The sequence below is a fragment of the Rhagoletis pomonella genome, unplaced genomic scaffold, assembly GCF_013731165.1.
Source record: "Rhagoletis pomonella isolate Grant_MI unplaced genomic scaffold, Rhpom_1.0 Rhpom_scaffold_00006, whole genome shotgun sequence".
In the NCBI taxonomy this organism is placed as follows: Eukaryota; Metazoa; Arthropoda; class Insecta; order Diptera; family Tephritidae; genus Rhagoletis; species Rhagoletis pomonella.
In genome coordinates, this window is record NW_023458560.1 from 58,635,860 (window position 1) to 58,651,793 (window position 15,934).

Genomic DNA, 15,934 nt, shown 5'->3' on the forward strand with positions numbered 1-15,934 from the left:
TTTAGATTTTTTTTAATACAATTTTCTTTAGACTTTATTGTTTTAAAAATATCTTTTTTAAAATCGTTGAAGTTATAGAAACTTGTTTTATTTCTTTTTTTTAAATAATGTTTTATTCAACCTTTAGATTTTATTGTATTAAAAAGATTTTTTTTTAATTTTACAAAACTTTTAGAAATTTATTTTATGTACTTGCTCTCTTGTTTATTTATTTTTTGCTTTTTAATTCAAATTTTCTTTTAAATTTTTGATTATTTGTCTTAAAACTAAAATTTTTTTTTTTTTTATTTAATCTAATTTTTAGAAACTTGTTAATTTTTTATTTTCTTCGCATTCAATTGAATTTTTAGAAACTATACTTCTTTATTTTTAATTTTTCCAATCATTTTTTTTTTCTTTTCTTTTCCTAATTTAATTTTCTTTTAGTTTATCGTTGTTATTTTTTTAATGTAAATTAATTTTTTTTATTTAATTCAAATTTTTCAAAACTTTTTGCTAAAAGACAAACAAAATAACGCTAAGACCTTCTCGCTAGCAGTTCTTTAAATTCTCCTTTAAAAAGACTGTGGTGAGTTGTAAGACAGTTGCCAGAATTGCCCCCTGTGAGTCTAACCCGATATCTTACGGGGATGATTAGTGTAAACTACATGCAAGCATACATATGCACATGCATTCCACTAGTTAATTTAATGCTCACTAGCAACAAACCGCTAAAAATTGCATTTGCATTTGAAATATTTTAAAAAGTGAACTAATTGCATTTTTGTTGAGCATACTTTCATAGATATTCCTGCTCGCATAAGTTACGTACATATTTACATTTGCACAGAAAATACATGTGTATACATATGTATATACATCACCTAACCCAAGCAGAAATTGTATTAATTATAATTATAAATATTTGAAAAAAAAAAAATATACCGCAAAGTCCTACGGAGGCCGTTCGTTGCATGCTAAATACTAGCACTCGTATTATTGTTTTGATTTGAAAAATCATAGCGCGCGAATGCTATTAAAAAATGATTGTCTGCTGCACGATTTATTCATAAATGTTTTGTTGTTTATGTATATACTTACTTACACGTAGGTATGCACTTACATAAATATGTAAAATTGTGATGTACTGCTACATATTTATATGCATATATAGGTACTTGTATAATGCATACCTTGCGCCTAGACCTTCATAATCAATCATTTCAAATTTGCATATTCACATTGTTATGCACTCAAAAGGCAACACTACATACATATATGCGTCATATTTGTACAAAGAACATTTCTAATACAAAGATGCGATAGGTTAATGAGGTGTGATCGAAATGTATATAAATAGTTCAGTAGGTTTGTAAGCTAAATATTTAGTTGATTTGATTGCGGAAACAGAGAGCGTAATTACATAGCTTTGACTGATTCTAGGCGGGTTATTTGGGAGCAAATTATATCAGAAATTTATTGAGTCTTAGATGAGACTTAGTTCTCAAAATCTTAAAAACCTGTAAGCTACAATGCAACGGCATCAAATTTACTTAAATTGAGCCTTTTAATTCCACTTTATTAATTTAGAAGTTCCGCTCTTGTTCTCAAAATCTATTCAGATCATAAAATTTTCCAATTGCTCACGATCCAATCCCCAGTGGCCAGAGTTTGCAGTAGACTGAAATAAGATGTAAAATAGTTCTACTTATTTAGTGCCTAGCAAGGTGTGGGATTGCCTTGATTCTCTTTATTAATATTTCCGGAATGAAGAACTTATACAGCAAACTTCAACTTCCTGCTTCTTCCAGTTATAATAATTTTGCCTAACGGAACTCCATGGCAGACCGATGAAAAGTATTCCTCTGACTATGGATCCCAGTGCAGCCTCTTTCCTATGATGAATATCTGGTACTTCGTTGATCATTATTTCGCAATGCCTCTGTGTGTCCTGGGACCATAAGTACACCAAATGTGTCTATTGATTCTTTTAAGGAAAAAGAGTTCGAAGATACGTATCAAGTTCTACCTATTATTTTAACACCTAATGAGTGGATCGGTGGATAATCTTCTTTTTATCCACACTGTCACCAGAATTAGGTCTTTCTGTAAATAGTAGAGTCTCTTTCTTGGTTAAAAGAAGCCCCTCCAGAGCCGCGGTTGATGTTGTTTTCATCGCACCAGATGATGCCTACGCAGCCTAGTCGTTGGAGTTTGCTGAGCTTGGCTGGCGTGGACTCTACTGCTGTCTTCTTCCACCACACGAATGCAGCATACATTTCAGAAGAGTTGGAAATAATATCCCCATTTTATTTTGAAGCCCCAGTGCCACCTCACTAGTTCCGTTAGGTCCAAAAGGAAGACCTTAACCTGTTTAAAAGATTTATCGAGGTGCGGACTCCATGAGAGCCTGCCACCAATTATAGCTCCCAGGTATTTGACTTCTTAAGATAAGTGCATCATTTCCCCTTGAAGAAGTCGGCCTCCATGTTATCTAAACAGCCATCTACGTTCAGGAAACAACCATCGGCCATTTCATAAATGGGCTTTCTCAAATAGAAATTTTTTCAGTTATGACCTCTTCACCCAATCCAAAACTGAGCAACTTTTCGAGGTTTGGAAACAGGAAATAGTCGTAGGCAGATAAATATGAAGAATATCGTGGATGAGAGGGTAATGACGTAACTTAATTTATGCAATTTTGCCATTGCGACTGCATTACCACGGTAGAAGAGCATTTTTCTTCTGTTCAGTAATTCAGAATAATACTCACCGGTGATCGTTTTACCCTTTCCATGGCATTGGATATATAAGAAGGTCAGAAGAACTTAAGCGAGTAGAGAAGGAATGTGCTTCTCAAACGCCTTATTTGTGCAAGTGACCCATCAAATTTACTGTGTCCGGTATGATCGCCTTTGGCTATTCTTAAGTTATCCTTTGGGAGACTGATTAGAAGTTGGTTTTATCTTTGAACTATATCCCCGAAGTAAGCAGTAGTCCTGTTGAACGCTGCCAGTGCTATTTGCTTGCTGAACTTTTTTTTTAATTTCTGAGCTTATCTGTGATTGTAGCTGACCCTATTTCCAGATCGGGCTCATTGTCAGGCTCAAGTGGGTTTGTGGCCGCCGCTTGGCTTACTAGACTGCCCCCTATCGCATTTTCCTCTACTTCTTTGTGACCTAGAGCTCCAAAAATATGAGTGTAGTTTCTCTGTGAACATGAAGCTTAGCTATCAGGCTTCTTCCGGAGATGAAAGTGACACCTGGCCATCACTGAAGAAGACAATTCTCTCTCATTGCGATAGTTGCCGCTCAGATTTATCTCCGCGCACAGCCTGATGGCTTTGAATTCTGTCGGAAATATGACAGATCTGACAAAATTTTCATTCTCCTGGGCATCAAAATGAACTTAACTTCTAAAAATATGTATATTCTTATAAAATCAAATAAGGCGTTTTTTATTAGAAAACGTGTAGCCCAATACACAACTTCCAATAAAGAATGCCGCACAAATTATTCTTAATATTCAAAGCCGTCGCTAAATGGCGTTTACATACATACAAACAGACATTTATAAGCATTTACCATATAAATAAAAAAAATAAATAAATTTCTGCGCCCATTTAACAGCAGCCAAAAATGGCTAAATGTTATTTGCCATAACTTTGCGTTTAAAGTACTACGAGTATAATAATATTTAAGAAATTTCACTTTTAAATTTTATTCCACATTGTGCGCGTTAAAGTGTCACCATACATTCATTTAACAAACGGCACACAAGCCTGTGCACATGCATTTGAAAAGAATAAAAGCTTGTAAAAATGAAATTAAAAATATACGCGCACATGCTCATTGCATCAAAAAGCCGCGCTTTCAAGTTAATAAAAAACAAAGCTTTTGTGGTTGCCGCCGCTGTTTAATAAATTTTGGAAAATACATATTTTAAAGGCATATAATTTTTGCAAATTAAATTAGCTGTTAAGCTGTGCGTGATGCAAATTTTTTAAGCAGAACTTTACGTTTTTTACCTTTTTGTTGTAAGAATTTTTTTTTTTTTTTTAGCTGCCATGAGCGTGGGACTCACTACTAATAAGCTGCGAAGTAAATTTTTTGCATATAAAATCGAATTCAGCTTTACTGCCCATTTGCAACACTTCTTAAAAGCTTTTAAACCGGATTTTGCGTTTATTTATTTTTATTTTTTTAATTTCATTTCAAACGCTTTAATTCACCATATTTTCTATAATTTAATTAGCCGCTTCCTTTGTTACGTGAGAGCGAGAGTTTCGTTTCAAGTGAATTGTTGCTGTTGCATTCAACAGATATTAAATAATGCTTATCTTATCTTGCGAGCAAATACAAATTAAGTAAATTCGTAAATGCAAATAACCGTCTGTAGATAGCCGAAACAAGAAGCTGTCGCAAAATTACCACTTGTCATTTAACGGCCGTAACTTGAGCGGCGAAATGTGCGCGACTGGGACACTTCTTCGTAAAATATCCATTAATTGTGATTTGTGATTTTCTTTATTGGCTCTCTACACAACTCATCTCTGCTTTGCTAATCATCTTGTGACCAATAACACATGTTGCACCATTGCCAAAGCCAATTACAAGATGCACTCACCCTGATAAAGTGATTCTCAATGGCAATGCGATGACAATTTATTTATTACGAGCATATTACGCTCGATTATCGCTACTAAACTCTGATTCAAGTTTTTCGTTCCTCAATTGTCTTATTATTATTTTTTACTTGTTCTTCTACAGCTACACCTTCATAGTGCAGCTGCTTTACCGATTATAATCAGTTGTGGTATTTTGTCATTAGAACACTAGAAATGTTCGTAGATATTTAATCGTTGTTTTTTTTTTAAGGCAAATAGTCTTCATTGAATTTTATTTCGGTAATGAAGACGTTGTGATCGTGGCAAATTGGTCTTTCAACTCACATTTAGTCGTGGAGAAATTACAAATGGAAGCTTTGCATAGCTCATTATTGATGGCAGATAAGTAGGCATTAATATGGATTGCAATTTTCAAGTAAAGAAAACAAACAATGGAACACAAGGCGACAAGAAATACGTACTAAGTATTAAGAAAACAAAAATATAATTTTACATCAAACTGATCTCTTGTAAAAGTGGGCAAGCCATTAGGGAGTCTTCCAGGTAGAAAAGGCACTACATTTTGGGGGAGTATGCGTCAAAAATGCCTCATTATTGTCAAGTCAGTTATATAAATACTTTTGTCATTGAGCTTATTTTCATGCGAAAATTTATCATATTTTCAAGGTCAATATTTGCATTATATTTAAAGTTTATGGCATGAATTCCAATCGAGCATATTTCTCAGTCGGCAATAAAGGAAATATTAATTTAATGCGAGCAAAATTTATTTTGCTTTTAAAAAAATCCATAAATCATCGCGATTTTTATTGCCGCTACAAATATAAATAAAGCAAAACGAGAAACAAAAAACAATAAAATTTAAAATCAGTTATTATTAACGAGAACGTAAAGTGAAACGAATGCACGTGTATGCAAAAACAGCAAGCTGATTTAAATAGGTAATAAAAAAATTTCTAGATGAAGATGAAAACTAGTTAAATTACACAAAACCGGAATATTGAAATTTATAAAAAAAAGAATAAAAATTAATGATGGCATATTTACTAACAAGCTCAGCTCTTTAGAAATGTAGAAGCTCGGCCTAACACGTAGAAAACGTTTAAGCGCCAAACATTAATTTATTGAAATCAAATATGATATTCTGTTCGTACGCAAATAATCTAGGATATAAATTTAAAACTATTTAGGAGTTTCCCTTAAACTCGAAAAATTTATTGAGAGTTAAAGTTTGTATGAAATAAAAAAAACCGGTGTGTTCGATTAAAATGTCGGTTTATTCAATATTCGAAAAGTCAAGCTTTCAACAAAAAACAAAAAAAACACGCTTATAGATATCCAAAAAAAAACGGCGAAAACCGGTTTGGAAAATCGTATTCCTTTATGTTGGGACCAGCACACGACTTTTTCATATCCACCTCGGGAATAGTTGGACTAATTTAGGATAATTTCATGACTAGGTTCGACCTACCCCGAAGTAATCACGAACAAGTCTTGAAACGTTCCCGAAAAGGGCCCTTATTAACCCTTAAACTATCCCAAACTTGATACAAAATGAGAGTAAATAGTCTCGAAATAGTCAAAAACTAGTGCAAACATAATCGGGAACTAGGCCTGAACTGGTTCCGTAACGTGCCCGAACTTGTCCCGAAATTATGCCGAACTAGTTCGGAAAAGGTTCTCAACCGGTGCAGAAACGGTCCGAACTAGGACCGAAATATCTCTAAACTTGCCGTGAACCAGTCCGGAAATAGTCCTGAAATAGCCCTAATCTAGTCGAGAAATGTTCATTTGTACACACAAGAATCAATTACAAATTTTCTGCTGGGTTAACGCAAATTTTATCCATAACAAAATGTAACCTAATACGGTAAAAAATACATCAACTTTTTCGCTAATCTTTCGCTGGATGTGGCTACATTTTTGAAGTGTGAAGCATTTGAAAGTAATTAAAACGGAGTTTAACAGACAGAAAAACAGATTTATTTCTAATTTCAATTAAAGAATCGTAACACAAAGTCTTTTTTCTCGTCTTTTAATTGCTCTACTGCTAATAAAGCAGTGAAGAATTAATCAGAAAGCTGTGACAAGTCAATACAGTGACTTCCAAGTAAATACACTTAGTAACAACAAGAAAAAAAACAAAACAATACTATGCTTGCTGCTGGCAACTGAGACACAATAGTTACAACAACAACAACAACAACAACCACTAGCATGCAATAACAAATGCAGTGTGTAGCCAAGAAAGCACAAAATAAGAACAACAACAACAACAACAAGTCGTTGTACACTCCTTTTGCTTTGCTGAATGTCACTTAAGCACCTGTTGTTGTTATTATTAGTGTTGTTGTTTAGCTTCTATAGTTTTCCACCGATTTTACTTGCATTACTTGCTGCATGCATTAGTTGTTGTATGACTTTGCTTTGCTTTTAGTGCTGCCGCTTGGATTAGTGAAAGATTTTTATGCGATTATGGCGCGATCACGCTGTATGCCTGTTATGCGCTATGAAATGCTCACTGCAACCGCATGCCGCATGCCGCATGCCGAATGCCAAATGCGCGCGACAAACATGTTGCAAGGCTACCACACCACAGCCCAGCCCGCTAAAAAGTCAAACCTCAGCGAGTACCACCATAACGCAGCTGGTGGCCAGCCAGCGCAACAATGGCTTAGTACTCGTATGTAGCAGCAGCAGAAGCGGCAGCAGCAGCAGGTTAGCAAACAGGTGTAATGGTCACACCAAACGGGCTGTGGGCTGTGGGCTCAGGTGCAAGCAACATGAGTAGCTGCTAGGCGGTTTCTTGCTTAAAAAAAAAAAAAAATAATGTATTGGTAAAATAATAATAAAAAAATAAAAAAGCATCTATTTTTATAGTCATTTTTAGCTAAGGCGCGCAAGTACAGTGGATTCTTTCGCAAGACTAAGTATTGTCAATTCTGGCAACTATTTTGAAAGCTCTTTACTGTTTTTCGAAAGACTAATTGAAAGATCTGCTAACGAGGCGGCCTTAGCGTTATGTTGTTCAACTTTTAGCAATAAGTTTTTTAAAAATTAAGTTGAAATTAAAAATACATATATATTTATATTTTTAAATAATAAAAACTAATAAATAAAAGAAAATAATATAAAAAAGTTAAATAAAATGCAAATAAAGCAAAAATTAATAAAAATCAAAGAAACTTTTTTGGTTATTTGATGCGCTGAAATTTTCTATTTATAATGCAAAGAGCTTTATTTAAATTTGCCTAATTTTAGCAAACTATTATCTGATGGTTATTTGTCGGTTATGTACTGGTTTGTTATCGGTAATGCATTGGTGTTCAAACGGTGGGAAATCTCTTATTTAACTTTATCGATCGGTTATGCGTAGATTACTTATCGGCGTGCTTTGTTGGACTCGACCAAAAGCGCTTAGGCTTGAAAAGAGATGACGAAAACTCGTTCCGAAAAAAAAATTATATCTATTTAACTTTACTCAGTGTCAGTGATCGGTTATCTTCGGGGAAGTCATCGGTTATGTACAGGTTATGCATTGTTTATTCAGTACCCTCAAAATTTTGTATTCAATATGGTCTTTAAATATCAAATTATGTCAATCGGTTATTTATGGGTTATGTACCGGTTACTTGCCGGTTATGTACACGTAACCAGTTATATATTAGTTATTTCGCATAATGAAGATTTTTATTTAAACAGATATTTAACATTTTTTGTTCTGTTAGCTGTCGGGTATTTATCGGTTATGTACCGGTTACACGTCGGTTATACATGCGCACATATACATATATATTGGGTATTTAGTAATCTGTTTTTTATTTTTTTATTTAATCCTACGAAGCCAATGGCCTTTAAATATCTTTCTTGTTGATTGGTTATTTGTTGGTTAATCATCGGTTATTTGGTATGGGTACTGCATCTTTTACTCAATCTACAAAGCCATTGCTATGTAAACAGCAAATTTTACCGATCAATCAATTTCAATTCTTAAATAAATCCCAGTATTTTCATACGAAGTAAAAATTACATATTTTAAGAAATAACAAAAAAAAAAAATTTTGCAAAAAATGTCTTAGACTGTTAAAAATTATGTACGAAATTTTATTAAAATTGGATGGAAAAGTTGTCTATATGAAAAAGGAAAATCGAAAAAAAATAAAAAAAAAAAATTTAAAAAATTTTGACTTCCTCTGAAACACTGTAGCTGTTCATCGATTTCCTTTACATTCCCATGATCATTAAATCCTGTTCGAGATTCGCATGAATCGCCGTTTAAAGGCACAGCGCACATTGTTAACTGTAACATATGTTTAATCATCACCAACAACAACAACAACAACAACAAGAATAAACAATAGCAACAACTCCAGCAGCTAACAAAAAGCAACAATTTATTGAATGTATAAGCACATAAATATGGCACGATTATGACAAGTCAATATGGCAATCGCAAGCAGTTAGCGTCTGCGCAAAACGAGAAAAAAAAAACAAATAAAAACATGAGCTTTAAGCTTCTTTGTTTCTTACACTTTAGTTTATGCGATTATTCTTTAAATAAACTTTTTTCTACCAAACGCTTTGTCTTTGCTGCTGCCAATATATACATATGTATGTACTGCTGCTACCTCTCTTGCCACTACTGCCGACTCTTCATTAAATGGCGAAAAGCAAGTGGACACGAAAGCAAGTTATTAGTAATCGTTGTTTGTATGTGGGCACTTGAAAGCCTGAAAGCCAGTAAGTCAACGATATAACCAACCAGCCACTTGCCGCCTTAGCAGCGCTGTTAGTCAAGCGATCGCAAGCAAGCGCGCGGTCGCGCCTCATCGGCAGCAGTGCGGCATTAGTTAGTTAGAGTTACAAGCCTGTGCGGTTTCTGTGTCCGCCACGCTTTTCGCTTTCCGCTTTGCCGATGCTCTACGCTGAGGGACCTCATTTTCCAGCTTGTTAGGTTTTATGTCCGTGGGGATGCTCATTTACACCTGCTTTAACAATTTTTCCGTGGCGCGCCAAGCGCTACGTTGCAAGATTTTCAGATTTTCTATTTTATATTAAACATTATTTTTTCTTCTTTCTGCTTCTTCTCTTTCTTATGCTCGTCATCGTGCAACTTCAGATGATACAAGCGATCAGGAGGAGAATGGTGCTTGCTGTTCACCCATTGCTAGTCAAGAAGTGGCTAGTAACAACACAACAGACCCTGCTGAAGCAAATGCTACAACAGCAATAACAATGACAGCTTTGGATGTGCTTGCTACGCCATTGCACAGCGCAATTGGCAATGATTTGTCTGTTGCGGCGGCACAAGCGCAAGATCGCACACAAAGCGCAGCCGATTTGGCTGAAAATAGCATAACAACAGAAGCCGATACGGCTGCTGCCGCTGCTGCTGCGCACGACGTTGCGCTCAACGAAGATCACAATCACAACAACACCAGAAACAGCAACAGCAATAGCAACAGCAGCGCCAATAGTCTTTCGATGTCCGGTGCATCGCCAACGCGACTAGAACAAGCGCGCGGCACAACGCCTGTGGAGCGCTTACTACAGCTGAAATCGCTTGCCGATGCGGCGGTGGTAGCGAAAACAATGGCAGGTGGCGACAGCGCAGCGTCAGCAATTAGCGCAGCCGGTTCACCAGCATACAACACATATCCGACCGATAACGCTTGTGTTACAAACAACAGCAAATTTGATTCACCCACACACATGGATATGGAAAAGCAAGCGAAATCGCAGCTTTATGCGGCAGTAGGCGCAGCGAAAAAGCGGCGCGCGTCAGCGATGGAAGATGAGGACGACAATGGGGATGAAAATGAAGCAGCAGATGGAGATGGAGCGGAAGAAGCGCAAGTTAAACCAGCTGCAGAAAGATTGGCGTTGAAGCAGCTAACCAGCGAATCGCCAGCTAATTTAGCGACACCAAAGACCAGTGGCTCGGTGAGCAGCAATGCAATGGCTGCAAGCGAGTCAGATGACAACTTAACAAAGCCCATTTCTGCACCACTAACGCCCACCTCAAGCGCGCTCGCCGCCGCTAGCGCATTGCCACAAGCCGCTGCTGCCGCTGCCGCTTTTGGAGCTGCTCCCGTCAATTTGGAAGCCATACAGAATATGCAAATGGCTATCGCGCAATTTGCGGCCAAGACGATAGCGAATGGTGCGCAGGGTGGCGATAATGATGCAGCAATGAAACAATTGGCATTCTTGCAGCAAGCGCTTTTCAATTTGCAACAACAACAACTCTTTCAAATACAACTCATTCAACAGCTGCAATCACAGCTGGCCATGAATCAGCCGAAGGGGTCGAGCGATGGTGCAGACGCTGGCGACTGTGAGGAAATGGAAGAGGAACGCGAAGATGGCGAGGAGGATACGTATGAGGAGGAGGAGCGCATTGCCGAAATGGAATTGCGTCAGAAGGCAGAGGCGCGCATGGCTGAAGCAAAGGCGCGACAGCATCTTATCAACGCCGGCGTGCCGTTGCTTGATGAAAACGCCGACGGCACGACAAAGTCAAGTACATCAGGCGGGGCTAGCGGTTCTTCCGTAGCGGCAGAGTCACTCAAGCGCAAGCGCGAGGATGATGAAGATGCGGACGCCTTCAGCGTTGCTACCAGACGCATGAGCGTAGAGGTGGCGACGCGTGCAAGCGCAGAAGGCGCGCGTTTGAGCGAACAAATACCGACATCATCGGATGCGCTGAGCAAACTGAAAGCGCTCGAGAATATGCCGCTGCCCTATGGTTCGGATTTGGCGTCGACCATTATTACCAATCATGATGATCTGCCTGAGCCCAACTCGCTGGAGATGTTGCAGAAGCGCGCGCAAGAGGTGCTGGATTCCGCCTCGCAAGGCATACTCGCGAACAATATGGCCGATGAGTTTGCGTTTCGTGATAAAAATGGCGATGGCAAGAACCGAAATGAGCCATTCTTTAAGCATCGCTGCCGCTACTGCGGCAAGGTGTTCGGCTCTGATTCGGCGCTACAAATACACATACGTTCGCATACTGGCGAGCGTCCGTTCAAGTGCAACGTCTGCGGCAGCCGCTTCACCACCAAAGGTAATCTGAAAGTACACTTTCAGCGACACGCACACAAGTTCCCGCATGTACCGATGAATGCCACGCCCATACCCGAGCACTTGGACAAGTTCCACCCACCGTTGTTGGATCAAATGTCGCCGGATAGTTCGCCGACGCATACGCCGGCAGCGTTGCCACAACAAATGCCCCAACAGATGCCGCCAGTATCGCTGCCGTTACCTTTTCCGCCAGGCGCTGCCTTTCCCGGACTTCCCGGTCTGTATCGGCCGCCCATGGAATTGCTGAAGTCGTTGGGCAACGCGGGTTTCCCAAATCCATTCTTTCCGCATATGCCGCCAGCTGGGCAGTCACGCGCGGAAGCGCCAACGGCTCGGCATGCATCCAAGGAGAATAATCAAGATATGCCAACTGATTTGCGTAAGTCCTCGGCATCCAATTCACCCGAACTGCCAGTCAAGACTGAAATCACAGAAGAGGAGAAAAAAGAAGTTCGAGCGGAAGCGCAAAAGGCAACCACGTTACGGCCGTCGGAAAGTGCAAATGTTGCCACATCGCAGGACGCAGCGCCGGCCTTGGACATAAAAATCAAAGAGGAACGAATCGATACGGATTCGCAGGACGTAGAGATGGAACGCGCAGACACACCACCTGTACAGCTTTCGACATCACCTGCACGCACCTCCTTATCACCATCCCAAAGATGCGCCAGCGCGCCCTTCACACCTCCAACGCCCACATCCAGGCCATTGGCGTTGCCACCTGTTGTACAGCCAGCGCAACCACCCATATCTAGGCATCCGCATCCCTCGCCAGGCGCCCATAACCACATCGATCACCTGCCCACACCCGGTCAGCTGCCGCCATCTTTGCACCACCGCGACGACTTCTTTGCGGAACGCTTTCCACTGAATTTTACCAAAAATCTGTCGCCCGAACACCATTCGCCCATACGCTCACCCGCGCACCTACAACGCTCGCCATTCTTCAACCCCATCAACCACGAGATGGCGCTGCTACCACGCCCCCACAGCAATGACAATTCATGGGAGAACTTCATCGAGGTTTCGAACACCTCGGAGACGCTGAAACTGAAGGAGTTGATGAAGAACAAGAAGCTCAGCGACCCAAACCAGTGCGTCGTATGCGATCGTGTGTTGTCATGCAAGAGCGCGTTGCAGATGCACTACCGCACACATACTGGCGAACGCCCCTTCAAGTGCCGCATTTGCGGACGCGCTTTCACCACCAAAGGCAATCTGAAAACCCACATGGCGGTGCACAAGATTCGGCCACCCATGCGCAATTTCCACCAATGTCCCGTCTGCCACAAAAAGTACTCGAATGCGCTGGTCTTGCAGCAGCACATACGGCTGCATACCGGCGAGCCGACTGATCTCACGCCCGAGCAAATACAAGCAGCCGAGATACGTGATCCACCACCGTCAATGATGCCGGGCGCCTTCATGAATCCCTTCGCAGCCGCGGCTTTCCACTTCGGCGCCATGCCAGGCGCTGGCGCCGCCATGAGCCACCTGGGCCCACACAATGGCACACTCGGCTCGGAGTCATCGCAGGGCGACATGGACGATAACATCGACTGCGGCGATGACTTTGACGATGATATCTCATCCGAGCACATGTCCAGCGCGCACGACTTGGACGTGAGCGATCGACCGAAATCCAGCGATGACTTCAAAGGCTTGCTCTTCGAACAAAAGCTGCGCATCGATGCCACCGGTGTCGTGAACACCACACCACGTCCGCGTTCGGCTGCCAGCAATGCCAACTCGGTGAACTCCGCGCCAACCAGCCCCAGTTCGGGCGCGCCGCGTCACTGCTCCACACGCACCAGCTCGCCAGCGCGCTCCATGTCCGAAGCATCACAAGGTGCTCTAGATCTAACGCCACGCGCCATGCCAATGCAACAAAACAACAGCAGCAACAGCTCACGTTCGCCAGCGCCGACGTCTGCAGCTCCTCAGGCTGCTGTGGGGGGTCGCAAATCGCCCACACCACCGGTGCGCAACAGCAGCGCCAATAGCAGCACAGCACGAAGCCCCACATCGGCGCCGACGCAAAGGTCGCACCCACAACTGAGTCCCGCAGCTGCGCTCACCTCACCGCTGGTACCACCATCGGCTGTTGACTGCCTGCCGCCGGTGCTGCATCACCACCTGCAGCAGCAACACCAGCATTTAATGCAACAGCAAGCGGTAGCAGCGGCGGCGGCGCATGCGCAAGCTCAAGCCCAGCACCATCATCAGCAGTTGCAGCAGCATGCCGTCGCTTTGCATGCCGAACAGCTAAGGCGCGAACACCAAATCAAGCAAGAGCAGCATCAGGCGGCGCATCAACAACATATGCGCCAACAACAACAACAGCAGCAGCAGGAAGCGGCGCATGCGTCGGCACATTCACCGCATCAGCTTTCGTTGCCGCCACCACACTTGGCGCATCATCTGCAACAACAGCAGCAGCATCAACAGGCGGCGGCGGCGGCGGCGGCAGCAGCAGCGGCGGCGGCGCAACAACAACAGCCCGCAGGCTCGCTACCACCACAGGGACCACAACCACCCAATCCATTGGTTGCAGCGCGTCCGCCCTTCGGCATGTTTCCCAACCTGCCGCTCTTCCCGCCGGCCACAGCGCAAACGATGTGCTCGGCAATGAATACGATTGCGCAGTCGGTAATGCCGGCGGCACCGTTCAATCCACTTGCACTTTCCGGTGAGTACCAAGTTTTTAATTGCTTGCTCTATGCAATACATTGACCCACTTTTAGGTGGTTAGCATTCGTTTTTTTTTTTAGTGAAATTATTTATTAGCTATGCTCAGTTGCGCATGCGTAACTGGTATTTGTGGCTATAAATTTGAGTTTAATTAGCTTCATCTTTTCAATTAATTAAATGAGGATTTTGCTTTATTACCATGCATATCTGTGTGTGTGTGTGTGTGTGTTTGTATATATGTAGCTTGGCCTTTCAAGATTTTAATGCGTTTTCAATTTTCTTTTTTTGCGAAAAAATTTCGCTTTGTAGGCGTGCGAGGGAGCACCACCTGCGGCATCTGTTTCAAAACATTCCCCTGTCATTCAGCTTTAGAAATTCATTATCGCAGTCACACTAAGGAGCGACCATTCAAGTGTACAATCTGTGATCGCGGTTTTACAACAAAGGTAAGTTTTTGAAAAAAAATAAAAAAAAGATATAAACAGACGAAATTCCATAATTTCATTATTTTTTATTGAAAATTTTATTTTGCTTGGCTTTTTAATTTGATTTTTTTAATTTCCTTTTTTGCTTTTAATTTTACCCACTCAAACTAAAAACTAAAATTTACTAAAATTTTTTCCGTTCTTCTTTCTCTTTAATTTTCCGCAGGGTAACCTCAAACAGCATATGCTGACACATAAAATACGGGATATGGAGCAGGAAACATTTCGAAATCGTGCAGTAAAGTATGTAAGTGTTCCAATAATACACTCCTACATTTTTCATACACACATATCGAACAAAAATAAACAGTCACATGCACATATGCACATAAATAACACACCGAGACCATCTTAATCCTAAATTTACCCCCTAATCTGAAAGCTTTAATAAACTCGAAATTGGAAAACGGGTCCTAATTGATTGACAATTTAAAACTTTAACTTTAACTTTTAATTTCGATCACTTTGAAATCGGACATAATTTTTTAGTAACATAGAAATTAGAAATCAGTTTTTGGCCATAAAAAAAGCGAACATAAATTTTTCTTATTTCAAAACACTTTTTGGTCATTTAAACACTGAAAGTAAATATTTGTTAATTAGTAAGTTGAACATACATTTTTGGACATTAAAACCTGGACATAATTTTTTGATTATTTAAAACTGAAAGCGAATACATAGCTACTTAATATGCTGGGCATACAATTTGGGACATTGAAAACTGGACATACCTAAATTGTTGGTAATTTAAAACTTAAAGTAAATAGGGATTAATTAATAAGTAGGGCATATATTTTTGGGCATTAAAAAGTGGACATGATTTTTTTTGTAATTTAAATTTGAAAGTAAATAGTTTTACAAGTTAAGTTGGACATACATTTTTGGACATTAAAACTGGCCATAATTAATTGGTAGATAGTTGATAACTAATAAGTTGGGCATATATTTTTGGACATTAAAAGTGGCCATATTTTTTGGTAATTTAAAACTGAAAGATAATGTATAGTTGTTAATGTGGATAATGCAAAAAATGATGTTCAAATTTTATTGTCCAAAAATGTAT

General features: G+C 40.3%; 1 protein-coding gene across 1 annotated transcript in view; it reads left to right on the plus strand.

Annotated features, from left to right (window-relative positions):
• The window catches only part of LOC118742001, a 76,627-nt gene that overhangs the window by 41,476 nt on the left and 19,217 nt on the right, over positions 1-15,934 (plus strand). The window contains exons 2-4 of the mRNA XM_036473966.1: positions 9,726-14,384; positions 14,696-14,832; positions 15,038-15,122. Coding sequence (XP_036329859.1) covers positions 9,726-14,384; positions 14,696-14,832; positions 15,038-15,122 — 4,881 coding nt within the window. The remainder of the gene's footprint in view (positions 1-9,725; positions 14,385-14,695; positions 14,833-15,037; positions 15,123-15,934) is intronic.